The sequence below is a fragment of the Taudactylus pleione genome, unplaced genomic scaffold (genome assembly GCF_031769625.1).
Source record: "Taudactylus pleione unplaced genomic scaffold, aTauple2 ptg000089l, whole genome shotgun sequence".
Classification (NCBI taxonomy): domain Eukaryota; kingdom Metazoa; phylum Chordata; class Amphibia; order Anura; family Myobatrachidae; genus Taudactylus; species Taudactylus pleione.
In genome coordinates, this window is record NW_028284491.1 from 4,498,085 (window position 1) to 4,514,081 (window position 15,997).

General features: G+C 42.4%; 1 protein-coding gene across 3 annotated transcripts in view; it reads left to right on the forward strand.

Moving 5' to 3' along the window:
* The first annotated feature begins 7,143 nt into the window (after positions 1 to 7,143).
* LIMA1 (LIM domain and actin binding 1) overlaps positions 7,144 to 15,997 on the forward strand; it is a 39,130-nt gene continuing 30,276 nt past the window's right edge. For all 3 annotated transcript variants that reach the window (XM_088469126.1, XM_088469127.1, XM_088469128.1), the window contains exons 1-2: positions 7,144 to 7,274; positions 10,149 to 10,271. In XM_088469126.1, the coding sequence (XP_088325252.1) occupies positions 10,159 to 10,271 (113 nt within the window). In that variant the 5' untranslated portion in view covers positions 7,144 to 7,274; positions 10,149 to 10,158. The remainder of the gene's footprint in view (positions 7,275 to 10,148; positions 10,272 to 15,997) is intronic.

The following is a 15,997-nucleotide window of genomic DNA, read 5'->3' on the forward strand; positions in this document are numbered from 1 at the left end:
CATAATCGGCAATAAATTATCGCCGATTACGTCATTTTCGCATGTTTCAATTATCCCCGTATTCAATTTCAAGGACTTTTCGCCGGTGCGAAAAGTCTTTGAAAAAAAATGTTGGATAAGTTTTCACCATGTTTTACATGGCGAAAAAAGTACAGAATTGGGGTTTAGGGATGCAGGCTTAAAAAAAAATAGCCTGCACCCTTGAGAATGCCACTTAAAAAGAAATGTGCACAGAAAAGTTTTTAAAAAAAATCGGGACACCCCAAAAAAATTATTTAAAATTTTGGGGAGAAAAAAAAGAATAGGGGAACAGTGTTTAAAATTAGCGAAGTAGGTTCAGGGGTATTCTGTAAGTATGCGGCAGGTGTTTTCTAGAATAGGCTATTAGCGGCAGGTGCTTTTTTGCAGAATTTAAAAAAAATTAGTTTAGGGACTTAAAAATATGCTAGTACCCATTTTCAAGTACCCCAAATTCGATGGGACCACTTTTAAAAAATAAAATAAAAAGCTAAGTGCTCTTCTGCATCACTTCATGAATGTCGGGAAAAAAACACCTGCCGCGGCTATTTACACATTCTGCAGGGCTAAACGGGGGTACCCAGAGTGAACCCCCATGTCTGGATATCTTTAGGGGGGGTCCCAGGGACAATTCCCGAAAATTCCCATTTTTTTGCGAAACTTACCTTTCCGTCGGCTCCTGTTTTTGCCGATTCCTAATTGAATGCGGGGATAAAGCGGACACGCGCCCGATACTTTATCTCCAGAAAACCTCCTATGTGGAGCGAAAAGTCCAGCACAGACTTTTCGCTTCCTAATTGAATATGGCCCTAATTTGCAAAAAAAAGATACTGTCCTGAACAATCTTTGTGTCATCTGTAATACAGACAAATCTGTTGACTTTTTACAGGGTAGAAATCTTTTGCAAGCCACTATAAGTATATAAATGTAATTCTGGTGGTAGTCTTGAAAGATGTGTTGTGCTGTAGGATTTATCTAACCTGATTACTGCAACATAAATGATAATATAATGTTGTCACTGTTTCCTTTCATCACACAACAGAAAAGTTAAGCCAGAACAGAATAGGATCAGTTAATACATCTATTAACCTCAGTGACTAGCATTGTCTGGTCAAGCAAAAACATTAATTAAATTAAAATAAATTGTCTTAGATTTTTCCCTGTCTGGAGATTAGATTAGGAAATTGTTATTACTCTTTAATAAAGAATATTTTATTTATTTTCCCTGTGTGTGGGAAATCTTTTTTTTTGTTTACGTCATTTAGTCTCCTTGTAATATGTGATTATAATAATTTGATAACTAGGTATAAACTAATTTAATAAAGTGGGACTTTATATGTTACAGTGTTTTTTTTTTTTAATTATTATTTTGTTTTGTTATACATGTTCTTTGGGAACTGCAGCAACAATAAAACATTTATTATTGAACTTTATCATTTTAACAGAAAAAAACACAATTTGTTCCCCAGCACACTGCAATCAGCCATGTATAAAGGCCTGCACTCTACATACTAAAATACAAAGACTCAGCTACACACATTTGCAAATATATCATAAGCCACTGGCCATGTCAAGACATCTCTGCTAATGTGGTCCAAATGCTAAATATTAATAGCCCCAATTTTTTGCATAGTCCACGGGCTAGTGAAGTGTCCTGGTATGATCTTCGGTGAGCACTGCCACACTTGTGCCTGTTTCCTGAAGACATGTTCCAGGATCAGACAACCCAACTCTGCAGCTCTTCTGGCTCTCATTGGTGGTGGTGGTTGGTAAGCATTAGCAGTGAACGCTGCCTTCCTCTTTCTCCTCATGAAATCTCTCACAGGTGCCACTGCGTATTGCTGAGGAGGCTTGTTATTCTTTCTGGAGTATGCAATCATCAGTCTGGTTCTTCAGACATCTCCCCACTGACTCCTCAAACTTTTCTAGGTTTCCTATCCAGCATACCTGTATTGGGTATAGCTTAGTCTAACTCAGTGTGCTGTTCCTGCATTCTTGAAAATCTTTTCTGACCCAGATTCTGCTTATGCCCTGACCTTGGATTATTTACTGGACCTTGTGTTGGTCCGCTACCTATCTCTGACCTTGAATTATTTACTGACTCTTGCCTTGGTTTAGGACATTGCCTTGTCTGCTGCCTGCCCTGACCTCAGATTATATATACTGAACTTGCTCTATATCTCCACTGGCACTTAGAAACCTAAAAATAAAGTATGGGGGGGAACTTTCCATCATGAGCAAGCTTTGGTTACATGGGTGTCCTGTTTTTTAATTCCAACATTATGTGACCTTTAAATGTGCTGGTCACTGCTGGTTATGGTGTGCTAGGTTATTATTCTGTGTAATACATTCTAAAATGGATATTTTGTAAATTACAGAAACATGTTGATCAATAAAATCACATCTGTTCTTTGGTATCTCACAGACTACACTCATTTCACAAACTTTCACATTTCCATCCCTTGTTTGTTGTATTAATTTGTGATGCTTATTCTCTACTTCAAGGGTGCATACTTTTGCCATTTGACCACTCACTCAGGAGAAAAAGAAGGAGAAGGAGGAGGATGCTCAATTAGTCACTAAGTGGCTGTCAGAACTGATATTGATTAAAATAATAATTTGGCAACTACTGTAGAGTTAAACATCACTTACAGCTTTTCTATGTAGCTATCAGCAACTGTGAGAGAAGGCTGCAACAATCTAAAACCTGTTGTCTACATGATGTCATTATCCTCCAGGGAATGTAGGTGACCTAACCTGATTGCTCAATTTCAGTAGAACTAATCCTCCTAAACATTCTGTGAAATCAATAAAACATAAAAGACTTAGAGGCCTATTTATCATAAAATATTTGTGGCATATTACTTGTAAACACACATTTTTGGGTGAGTACTCGCAAATATTAAGTGAAGTATGAATGAGAGACTGCAACAGATATTTGCTGTAGTCCCTCAATTTCCTATCCGCAGCACCCAGGTTACGAGCCTGTCAGATCGACCATGTTTCGGAATACAAAGCATTCCGTAGTTTGTAGCCCACAGCTAACGCCATCTGAAGATGGCGTTAGCTGCTGAAGCCTATAGGCTACACTTCGCAAAATTTACCGGGAGTGGGTTCCGGAGGAACCCTCATCGGCAATGGCAGCTGCACATGTGTGGTCAGTAGATCACGCATGTGCAGTAGTCCTGATAGAGGAGTGAAGAGACCGCTTGTGCGGTCACTTCACTGTGAGCACATTGCAGGAACGGGCTCCTTTCAGTGCCCATGTCCATGCATGTGCTATTTCATACATTTGGACGTTATTGTCACATGCTGCAATGTGATTTTGGGCACTAATATTTCACCCAGACTGCATTGAGAATGTGATTATTGATAAATGGGCCCCTCAGTCATATTGTAGATGTTCAAATTTATGTAGAAAAATAAAATATTTTAGCATTGCAATTGGCACTCTACAACTCAGCCACCGCTGAATGTGCAATATGGTGGTGAGGGTAACAGTGATTGATAGTCATTAATCAGGATAATGCTTACAAAAAATATGGAGGGCACACTGTATCTATATTTTATCTGATTTCACACAAAATCAATTGAAGAGATATATATTAGATCAGTGATAGTGGTCCTTGTCGGGCATCCTGTAATGAACAGAAATTCTCTGTGGGCAGAGGTCAATCTAAATTCAGTCCACCAATTCCCATTTTGAGTTCTACAGATAACAAGAAGGGTGCCCTACTTGGACTAGGTTTATTGACACCAACTACCGGGGATGTAACTCAAAAGGATTCAGCTCTTAACTGACTATGAGGAGGAATCTCAATCTTGAGGGCCAACCTGCCACAAGATGAAGGCAACGGGCATGATCTTAAATTATGTAGATGTACATCGTACCAGACCCTGGAAATAGCTTTGAGAGAGTGGAAAGTACTCAGAGCTAGTGTGGGATATGTAACGGTAGCAGCTAGATGTGACAAACCTTGCATTCACAGACAGTTTGGGCTCTGGAACTAACATTTCGACAAAAAGTGGTTTATCATACTCTGGAGTTTAGAATTCTCTAGTCCCAGAATGAGGGATCTGCAGTTGGACATTTATCAAGTAGACAAGGTCCTCAATGAAGTACCAGCTGTTGACTTGGTAGTCTTGCTGGAATATGTCAACATTTATGTTAGGTATATAAATATCTAGAGGGATGTAGTTGACTACCCTGATGAGTTGTTATTGTGCAAGTCATGGGTTGACCATAACATACACAATATTCATATACATAGTACTAGAGTAGGTCAAAGTCAATGATTAACTTTATGGTCAAACTAGCTGGAGTGAGCCCATGTTTTGGACAAATGAGGCAGAACTATCATCTAATCACCCATTGCTGTTGGGGTAGAGGCTTAAGAGACCTTGTTGACCTAGGATGCCAGACATGTGCTGTTAGGAATCCCTTGTGGAGGTGACCACCTAGGTTCAGCTATTGGTGGTGCCGACCATGACTATAATTCACTAGTGAATTTTTTAAATCATATTTAGTGGGAGAACATTGCTTCTTATGCTGAAACAGTAACTATAAAATAAATTCATATTGAGTAGTATTTGTCTTGGTAAATAAAATACATCCAAGTCTGAGATGGATTTAACAATGGGGATGTAGTTTGGAAACCGACGGTCTAAATGCCGACCGCTGGCTTTCAAACTTTCTAATCCCGGCGTGGTACTAATGACAGTCGTCAAAAACTCGACGCCTGTCATTAACCAGACGCCTGAAGACCGACGCCCGGCATACCGAACGAAGGTAAGCTGGGTGCGGGCAGCCACGGGGGGGAGGGTTAGGTTTAGGGCTCCTGGGGGGACTTAGGGTCAGGCACCCCCCCTGGAGGGTTAAGTTTAGGCTAAGGGAAGGGGGGGTTAGGCAACCCGTGAGGTAGATTAGGGTTAGGTACCCTCTGGGGAAGTTAGGTTTAGGCAGCGGGGAAGGGGGGATTAGGTTTAGGCACTTAGAGGGGGTATTAGGGTTAGGCACTTGGGGGGGAGGTTAGGGTTAGGCACCCCTAAGGGAGGGTTGGGGGTAGAATTAGGTTAGTGATACTTACCTTAGGGACGATCGTGAGTTTCACCCTTGCCGGGCTGCCGCTGTCGGGATTTGAACCGCCGGCCATGCGTCCGGCGGTAATACTTACTACACCCTAACAATGTACTTGTTTCCCCCAAAACGACACGTTTTAATGAGTTAACATAAAAAATATGTAAACTACTCTTATTATGTGCGCACCTAACACTGAATCCCCTTCAGATGAGAATGGGAAGTTCAAAGGGAATGGTCACTGACACAGACATTCCGGGTGGGCGGTAAGAGGAGAGGGGAGTGTTACAGCCATTTGGGGATAAGGCTAATGCTGCAACCATGCGCTGTACAATTTTTTTTTTTTTATATGGTCTCATTCAACTCCACCCAAAAGTACATTTTTAGATATTTTTGCTACCAAAAACTGTCCTTCTAGTTTTGAATGAGTCTACTGAATAGGTAATATGAATCCTCACCATTAATTCAGAGAAAAAATTAATAAAATGTTTAATATATGGATGTTATGCAACATTTCTGGTGCTGAAAAACCTCTGTAGATTTTAAACAGTTTATGTGATAGATAGAAATGAAATCTATCAAGCATAAATGACAGTGGCTAAATACAGGTTTTTGGTACATACAATGTGATCACTGGTTTAATCCAACATTAAAATTTTCTGAACAGAGTTAATCATTCTTTATCTGCTGCTATATCCTGACTGTATACAATACCTAATAGAAACAGTATTGTGTGAACACTACACTCACAAACAGTAGCTATTGTGTGCGGTAATAATGCGTACTCCACACTAGCACCGGGAATTGTCTCACTAGTAGATCTAAACATGTCAGCTAAACAATGTTTCCCTCATTAAAATCAGCCCCAGAATCTAATTTAGTTACATTTTGCAAATTAATGTACAAGGATTGTACTTTTTTAACCTCATATACATAACAGTACATTAAATGAGGGGCCTAGTGATCATTTGTTATTTGCAAGTAATGTGTCCCCCAAATGTATATAGCAGAGCTATCTGCTGAAGTCTCCCGTATGCTATTATAGGTGTCTATGGGGTCTGCTTCTTAGCCATATTTACTAAGCTTTGGAATGTAATGCATTCTGTAGCTTGGCCCCAGTAGCTAACGCCTTCTGGAGATGCTATTACCACTACGGTTACATGTAGGCATGACGCCAGCATACAATAGTTTTATTTATTGAGCAATAACATCAGCAAACAACAAATAAGAAATCATTATGTAAACTAAAAGCTGACTTTGGTTTTAGAGATTTTAAATATACAGATGTTTCCCCTATCCTTTTTGAGCCATATAGCGTGAGCGGCATAGCGCAACTTAGATGCTCTGCCACGGGTTGCGGTTCCCAGCCTTTAATATTATTTCCTAAACTGAGTATCTTATTTGCATCATAGCCGCATACAAAGTTACTTATAGTGTAGGATTTTTGCTGCAAATGAATTGGTATACAGATGCAGATTAAGCACATATTTGACCTCCGTTATTTGCTTTTTCACATAGGTTAGCTTTAGTCGCACACATCAGCTTTATGCAATGCCAGAATCCAGGGTACCCATGCCGTGCCAGGGAAGAGATAGGGGAGGCCAGAAGATAATAATAATAAACAGGAAAATTGACAGGCCCAAACAGCGCACCCTGCCCTGCGGTGCCCTGTGCCATGGCACTGTTTGCACCACCCTAGTTTTGGCCCTGATTGTTGGCATTTTTGGCCCCCTTGGTCCAGGGGCCCCACACCACACACCCTACACCCATATTATTTTATGCTACTCCCTGGAGTCCAGCGTCGACTGGCGCTGCAGAAGGAAATCACAGGGATAAGTGTATGTGGAAACATTTCTATGGGATATTTATATGAGTGTATGACCAAACCCACTATAACCAACCAGGTCACATTGATCAGAATGCAGGCACAGTTCTACTTGAGACGGTTCACAGCAGTAGCCGCCTATCTCCTGTAGATGGCGCTGAGCGATCTCCGCCCCTTTATATCAGGCTCTGGCTGGCAGTGCCCGGTGACGCTACGGTGTAGGCGGAGGCGCAGGTGTGAGCAGTCAGTGTCAGGCAGTTCTAGCAGCAGGTGCGGTAGTGACGGTCTGATCGGCGCTGCAGCACTAGAGAGCTCTCACACCTTACCGGCACATACGTGAGATATAAACACACGGTGAGTTGGGGGAGCTGTGTGTGTACATCTGATCTTTGCATGACTATATAGCTAGTATAATATATGTGTGTGTGTATGTATATATATATATATATATATTAGTACTGCGTTGTGGCTGTTCAGTTGTTGTGCAGGTCCTGTGCACTACTTTATTGCAGGTGTCTATATAGCTGCTACTAGTAATAAGTACTGTGCTGCTCCTCTAGCTTGTTGTCGGGTATCTATATTGTGTGCCAGTAGTTATCACAGTGATTAGTGCATGCATGTTTGGTTCAATCTGCCCATATGAATAGTAATAATATGGATACTAATAGCAGGTGGCTGTGTTCCCTTGTTCTAGTGAGCTCAGGTCAGAAACCTGATCCTACCCTGGCCTCAGTCATGCACCTGCATCCACATCATTAATATCTGCAGTTTAATGAGTAGCTTGGAATCTTCCTCTCCCCAAGGCTGAATAGTTGGAATTTATATCTCCTTGTAGGTAGTACCATTATTTTTGTATTTATTTTTTCATCTTCTGTGTTCACAATATACAGTAAAAGGGTAGTTCTTGTTCCTGTTGATTTTCACATAATGGAACTGTACAGTAATTGAGTTTTTATGCTGAATAATTTTTACAATCTGACCGAGTTTATGAGCTACTGAGCTGTCTTGGGAACATCTGATTTCATGTGTAGTGATTTATCGTTGCAATCCAAACGATTATCTGCCCTATGCCCTCAAAGGTGACACTTGTAAATTAACTATGGGCAGAAATGTTGGACAGATGGGAAATTCATACTGACTACAAAATGTGCAGGGTATGGAGTCGTCGCTCTGGTGAAGTGCCGTGCAACAGGTCAGATCCAATCATCCCATCTGACTGGTTTTGGAATGATAATCGGCCCTGGGAGCTACGTACACCCTTGGAGATTATAGAACCAACCCTATTATTGCATAGTGTACATAGTATAAACGGAAAGAAACTGTTCTTTAGGTGAATATTGTTACATTTCATAACCTGTGTGTAATGGGTACATTAATGTGAAGTTTAAGCATGTTTTGCCATCTAGATTTGCTTTTGTTAACTGTAAAATAATCCCCCAGACCTGTTGTCAATTATTTCTTATCTTTTATGTACTGATCTTTTGGCAGTGGATGCATGTTTACTTTGGGGGTGATTGTATTCAGCGGGAGTTGAAAAGCTCCAGGAAGTTGGTACTGGAGCTAGTCAATTCAGCACGCTGTTGGGTCGACTAAATAATTTCTTCTCGCACCTTCCTGAGGGTGTGAGAAATCCGACTAAAGTGCCGACCACGAACCCGTGTTCTGGTTTAGCACGGCTGGCACTTTAGTCGCACGAACCGGCATTCACCGACCTAACTCGTAATTGTCGCACTAAACAGCGCGCTGAATTAAATAGCTCTGGCACCAACTTCCCGGCACTATTCAACTCCTGCTGAATTGAATCGCCCCTTTTGTTTGTTACGACAAGCTTATCTTTGTACCTATTTTAATATCCCCTAATTGTATCTTGAGTTACACTTTACTTTACTACTTTATATGTGCAAGCAAATTAAATATAAAAAAAAAGGGTCAAGGGGGGGGTTGCATTACGATATTTATTCGTTATTCACATGTATTTGGATCAGGGACTTCTGCTTGCTCCAGTGGAATGCACTGTTCTACTTGGACATGTTGTAACCTCCTTTTGTAGAGCTACAGCATGGAGTTAATGTATGCAAGTGCGTCTGATGACAAATGCAGCAGGAATGAGGGCAGTATGCATAGGAAAAGCTTTGTGGTCGCTTGGGTGTGACAAGTTTGTCTAGTGCTTAAGGCTGCAGGTTACAATGTCCTCTCTCTATTCTGTTTCAGTTGATGCCACCAAAAAAGTGTCTGAGATTTTTCTATGGATTCACTTTGTACATCTGCTTCCACGCTGGGGGTTTTAGTTATAACTGCTGATTTCCCGTAAGAGCCCGGGAACTTTAGTTTGCTTTATGGGAGTTAATGGGTGTGTCGAGGCTTTGCATTGATTAGATGAACATGGTTTATGTATGCATCACTATGAATGAGAGATAGATATCTATTTATTACAATATTCGCGTCAAGAATTTGGTTGATGTGTTCAAATGCTTCTTTTTAACCTTCTAAATCCTAGTCCTGTCTGTCAGTAGTTGTATGTATGCGTCTGCTGATTTGAGGGAATTCGTATGGTGACTGTTTTTATATGCACATCGTTTATTGTATAAATTTAGCCAAACCCTCACTACCTGCATATTCCCTATCTGTATATACGGATGGGTATGTAATGCCGGATGTCGGGATGCCTGCTGTCACAATACAGACAGCGGCATCCCGATGGTTGGTATCTCGACAGGGGTTGGGTAAGTATACTTATCCTCCTCAAACACACACTTCTCCCCCTAACCCTCCCTTCTTATAGCCTCAACCTAACCCTCCCCCCCTTAGTGTCTGACCCTAACCCTGCTCCCAAGGGGTGCCTAACACTAACTTACCAAAACCTAACCCCCCCCCTCCCGGCTAACCCTATGGGCCCCCGGCTTACCTTCGTTTGGGCATGCGTCCTCCTGGATTCAGGCGTTGAGATTAAGATTGGCGTTGGTATTTCTACGCCTATTTTAAGTCAGGATTCCAGTGTCTGGATTGAAACCGGCAGCCTCATAACTACTTCCCGCATATACTGGTGAATACATTTCCTACAGATGGTTACTGGCCTCACCCAACCTGAGCTGTCAGACCATTAGGCAAGACTGCTCTGGGCCTGTCTACCATTCTGCAAATGAATAACTTGCAAAAGGTTCTGCTTTTGTAATTTTTATTTTTTTGGCTTGTTCCCCTGAGGATTAATCTTCTCTTTTTAACCCTTAGGTTTTTGAAGATGGATTCTCGGTTTAAAAGAGGTCAGTGGGCCTCACATTCTCTCAGAGTAACCGCAAGGGAGTTGTCTCTTGTAAAGCCAAAGAATGCTGCTATCATGGAACGATTTTCCAAGTAAGTTCATTATTCAACCATTTCCATCTATTGCTATACTGGGCTGTGAGTGCTTGGATAAGACCTGGAAGTTCTACAGTTGTTTGGTAAAACAGTTCTTAATCAAAGCATTAATGTTCTATCTACATGCAGAAGAGGCAACCACATCATGGGGTAGCCAAAGTCCAACTTATCGAATTACTGGGAAACATCAGTAAGTTGAGCTCAGAAAGAACATTGCATGCTAATATGATGCATGATAAACTCACTTATTTTTCCTTGCCCCATAGTGGTGCAAGCAAGGTTTCCCCCTGTAATTACCCACAATGTGCACAGTGCATAAGCTTCTGAAGGTCGCTCATATGCTGGAGTTCCGTGAATATTAGTTCAGACCACAAAATGGCTGCCATAACGATTTATTTGACAAGTACGCTTTAAGAAAAACCGTGGTTCATATTTTAAAAGTTCTCCTAATAATCTTACAGATGTTTGTGCAAAAGTGTTGCCAGGTCCTTTCATCTTGTTTTATTACTCCCAAAGGTTTTCAAATCCAGTCCTCAAGTCCTCCCAGCAGGTCATGTTTTCTGGTTTTGTTTACACATGCTCTGGCAATTTAATCTATTTCACTGAGTAGGTAATTGTCCCACCTTTCTCCACAAACAAATATCCAAAACGGGACCTATTGAAAACACATTTTACACTCTGTTTTTGTGTGTTATTTAATTGGCATTTAAAAAAAAAAGTTGATCCTGCATACGAAGGGGCCCATACACTAGCAACTGATCGCAGCGATCCAGAGATGCCGAGTTGCAGGATCAGTGAAATCCAACATGTTGTATCTCTCTGATTTGCTGATCGCGATCAAAATATGATTGCAATTTGCAAATCTGTGAAATTTAACATGGAGAATTTCACGATCCTCCGACGGATCGCAGAACATTGATGGTCGGCATTTCCGAATGGCGGATCAGTGTTTTTGATCCGTTCACAGGATCGCGCAGCCTGTCGGTAGGTGTATGGGGACCTTTACGTTAAATACAGTGCACAGTCTACAGATGTGACTTCTTCAGACTGGCCAACTGTAAGGTATATGTAGTTTGAAGCATTATTTGTAATTGAATGCTACAGTGGTCTACAGCGCCCCTAAGTGGAGGAAACAAAGCTTACGTATTTTGAGAAGATACAAGGGGTATTTGTGGGAATAAGCTGGACGCTATCGCCTTGTGAGATCTTTTTGCATATTTAGCTGAAGATATCACATTTTTGGCAAGTTATTTTATCTGTGAACAGCAGGTGCTGTTCATAGCAGGGGCTGTGTCATCATGTATGATTCCTTTACTGATAAGGAACTTTATTTCACCTGGTTCAGGCACATATAGACATGCAGAATCCTGCCCTGACCACTCCTGGGAAGATTAGTCAGTCTTCTCTGTGCAATCAGTTAACCCTTCCCTTTGTTTGCTGCAGGAAACCACGCCTGTTAGTAGTGTGTGAAACACTGGTCTGTATTACAGGAGAGTATATAATTGGGCTTTAAAATACATGCGTGTACTGATGGTGTCATTTTTCATTGACTCTTTCAGTCAGTCAGTCCCTTGAAATTAGTCGTGTGCACAGCTTTCTATGTTCCTATACATGTAGACCAGGGGTATTCAACACTTGGCCCTCCAGCTGCACTACACATCCCAGCTGCCCTGCCACCGTCTTGCTATTAGGGCAGGCTAAAACTGTGGCAATGCATGCTGGTATATAGTGTTGCAAATAGCCCCCTGTACCAGCCCGCCTCCTTAGCCTCTGACATCATGACAGCCTTGGGTCGCGATTCGTAGTTAGCACTGGTAAGTGCAGCACTGATTGGAGCGTCCTGAGGACTGTCTAATCAGTAGCACAAGCTGCCTCTTCTACACTTATTCTCTTTAGAAGACTTGATAAATCTCCCCCTAGTAAACTGCAAAATGAGTGTCCTTTTTTAATTGTGATTATTAGAAACCTGAATATCTTAACTAATGTCCTCGCACAAAATCTTATACCTGTATGTACCATGGTTTATTTAAAAGCTGCTATAGCTATGAACATGTGTATTTTGCCCCCTTTTCATTCTGTTACTGCATATGCATACATACACTATTGTTTATTGCCAAATCTTGCAATGGCTGAGGTATTTTGTTAAAATGGATCAGTAGTCACCTGCACACACTAGTGACAGCCATGTTGTGTGTGATGAAAAAATGGCCCCAGAATGCAGCCTCCCGACTCATCGCATTTTGAATGAGATGCATCCCCGCCACTTACCGCATGCAGAGCGCCGTTTATTAACGCCATATGCATGTAGTTTTGCTATTGAAACCGCGAAGGGCAGCTATTCTGATAAGAGCTGTCCTTTTGGGGTGTGAGAACTTCCGGGTTTATAATCTGGGTGTCCTTCTGTACATGCGTGCGCCACAGGGGACACTGGGAGGGAGCCTATTGGATGCCTCTCCGGGTATTATCTGAGAAGAAACCCATAGGCTTCTATTAGGCAACACCATCTATAGCTGTGTTTTTAAAATGGCTGCAACTACTGTGTGTAGTAGTGGGTTCACCTCATGCTACACCAGAAGTCTTTATTCTCATTTTAAAATGTTAGTCGTGGCTAAAAACAAAACACAAATGGGGCCCTGAAATGCAAATTAGTTGTGTTTATAAATAAGGGTTACATCAGCAGCTTGTCTATTTACACAGTGCATCATTTACATCTTTTCTTTAGTACGAGGACTCTTGCTACTAAGCAGAATTCTTTTTTTTTTAGGTAATTTTATTACTTCCCCCCCCCCCCCCTGCTATGCACCTAAAATTTAATGGGAACAAAAACCTAAACCTTGTTGGGTTAGGGGCCTCACTTCTCTTGCGATTAGCAGACCCAGCAGAAAACCATGATGGCCTATGACAGAATACATTACACACACTCCTTCCAAATACTTCTGCATGGCAATGATGTGTGATAAGAATGCAGCACTCTGGGCTGTGATGCAGAAGTGAAAGGACTTTTATTACTTACTGATGCTTTTGGGGGATCTTTCTCATGATCCACACTATTGCCCCACTACCGTGGTTCCTATAAAATGGTGATGATAAAGTCGTCACTGTTGTGCAGTAGGGTATTAAGGCCCTCATTCAGAGCCGCTCGCTCGTTGTGACCGATGTTCGCACATCTGCGCATGCGTACGGATTTTAATACGCATGCGCGAACCAGTCAGTGCGGCCGAAAATCGTTTGTTCGCTATATAGCGAAGGCCTGCTATTTTGAGTGACAGAGGGAGGCGTATGTGGGTGGTAACAGGGGAAGGTGCTAGAAAACGGGGTGTGGAATTAGATCGCAGGCGTGCTTAAAGGTCAAAACAGGCGTTTTAAGGGTGTGCATAATTAATACAGCAGCGTCATTGACCACGTCACTTGTTTTTGTTTTTACTCCGAACTGCTCGCAAAATAGCGGTTGATAAAACCAGCCACAAGAATAGCGAGCAGTTCATACGCTGGTCGATGTACTCGATTAATCTAATAAATAGCGGACATGACGTAGGATGCGAGCGGCCAGGGGGCGTATTTCTCAAAATTACAACCGCAAGTTTTGCTCGCTCGTTCAGACTTAGAGGCGTGAACAGACCTCAATTAGCGAACGGTTCATTTGAATAGCCACCCCTTGTTTTAGAACGAACGACCGCAAATAGCGAGCGGCTCTGAATCAGGCCCTAAGTCCATAGATATCTTTTTTAGCAAATAGCGCGGTCAGACAACAAAGTTGCACACTGCTGTTTAACCGTCCATCTTTACTATCACCATTGTTGTGTTTCCAGCTGTGACCACCTCCCTCTGTGTATTATACCTATTCCCACTCCACCTCCCCGCCCTGCTTCCCATCCATGCAGCAGACAGCACTCCTTGAAAAGACGTTTGTGTTGGGGCAATGAGCAGAAGAGAACTTGGATGTCCAACTGCTGTGTATAAGTGACCTCCCTAACAGAACATAAATAGAGCATTTTCACACTTGATTGTCCTACAGAGCCCCATTACGAGGAGTGTTGCCTCTGTTTATTACACCTCTGCATGGATTACTCTTGGCATTTAGGGTAATGAAAGAAATGATGTAGACTTTATATTCTGGGGTGCAGCAGGTTACGTATAGTCTGCACACACGGAGACTGTTTGAGGGGACACATTTTAACTGTACTTCATTAATGCAAGATTCTGTGCACATTGGGCCTGATTCAGCAGAGATCGCAACTACGATTACGCACGCAATCATCCGATTTCTGTATCGCAGCGCTTGTGCGCAAACGCTCCACTGTGATTGGGACTACGCAGACCCATTGAAGAGTGATTGACAGGAAGTACCGTTTGGGGGTGGTGACGGGGAGGGGGGGGGGTGGTTGTCGAAACGCAGGTGTGTCCGTGCATTTGAATGCCGTTGCAGGGGTGTGCATAAATTATCCATTGCGATGCCATATACAGCTTGTGTACTCGCGCCGGGCGATGAGGTTAGCAATTCCTGAGTAAGGTGATGGTACTTGATGTTACCGATGGTTTTGCAGTCTTGCTAAGTATTACGGATGTGTGTAAGGTAAGGTGGGCGTCCTTTATGTTAGGATGCGTATGGCATAGCGATCGCAGATATTAGCATATCTTCAGTGAGACTGCGTTCGTGATCGCAGTTGCGATCCTTACTGAATCAGGCGCATTGTTTAAAGTTGCCTGTGATTATCTTGTGGGTGGCCCTTGTTTCCTTATCGGTGAGGGCAGGGCTGCATGTGACGGACAGTGGACCTGATTCAGAGACAGACGCTAATGCTGAACCTACGAAGTTTGGACGCCATAGATGTGCGAAAATATGCAAATGTTAGTTATCAGGATTTGTATTGAGACTCCCACCGTCGGCTTCCCAAATACAAGCGACTGAAAGACGCAGGATCGGTCGATAATCGGCCTTCTGAGTAACCCTATGGTAGCACAGAATGGCTGCGGGAACTGAGACGCTGGAGCCATTTTTACTGCAGGCAGGATTGCAGTCGCAGGTTGAGACATACCCCGAAAGCTGTCGCGTCATCTCTGCGTTTCTCATTCCAACCCCTAAAGCTCTCCCTCCCCTGTAGCTGCTTACAAATGGTCCCTGCCTGTCAATCTAATCCTCACTGAGTAACAACAGTAATGATACATGACGCATGCAAAGTGTGACCCAGGTGTATGCGCAGATCACGGATAATCGTTCAACTGCGTAAATATCTGCATTGCGTCCATCTCTGATTGAGGCCCAGTGTCCTGATGTGAGGAGGGGAGTAATGTCAGACTGATAGAGGAAAGAGCGTGGTTTCAGGGTCGGGCTCCGGTCACCCTGATGGGGGAACGTTGTGCTGCCGGATACACTTCCTGTATGACACAACTTCCAACTTTTACTTTTCTGTATTTCATCGGGATTAATCCTTAATTGTAAGGAACAGTGTGAGTATATTTAGATATGGAGAGTTGTCCACATCTCTATCTGACATAAGTTTAATCAAATTGGTTATTTGGTATCTATTGCAGGGGTAGGCAACGTGTCTCACACCAGCTGTTGTGAGACTACACATCCCAGCCTGCCCTGCCATAGTCTTGCTGTTTAGGTTGTGCTAAAATTGTGGCAGGACATTCTGGGATGTGTGGTTCCACAGCAGCTGGAGTGCCACAGATTCCTTAATCATCTACTGAATCAAAATACCAATGCATGATATTAATGC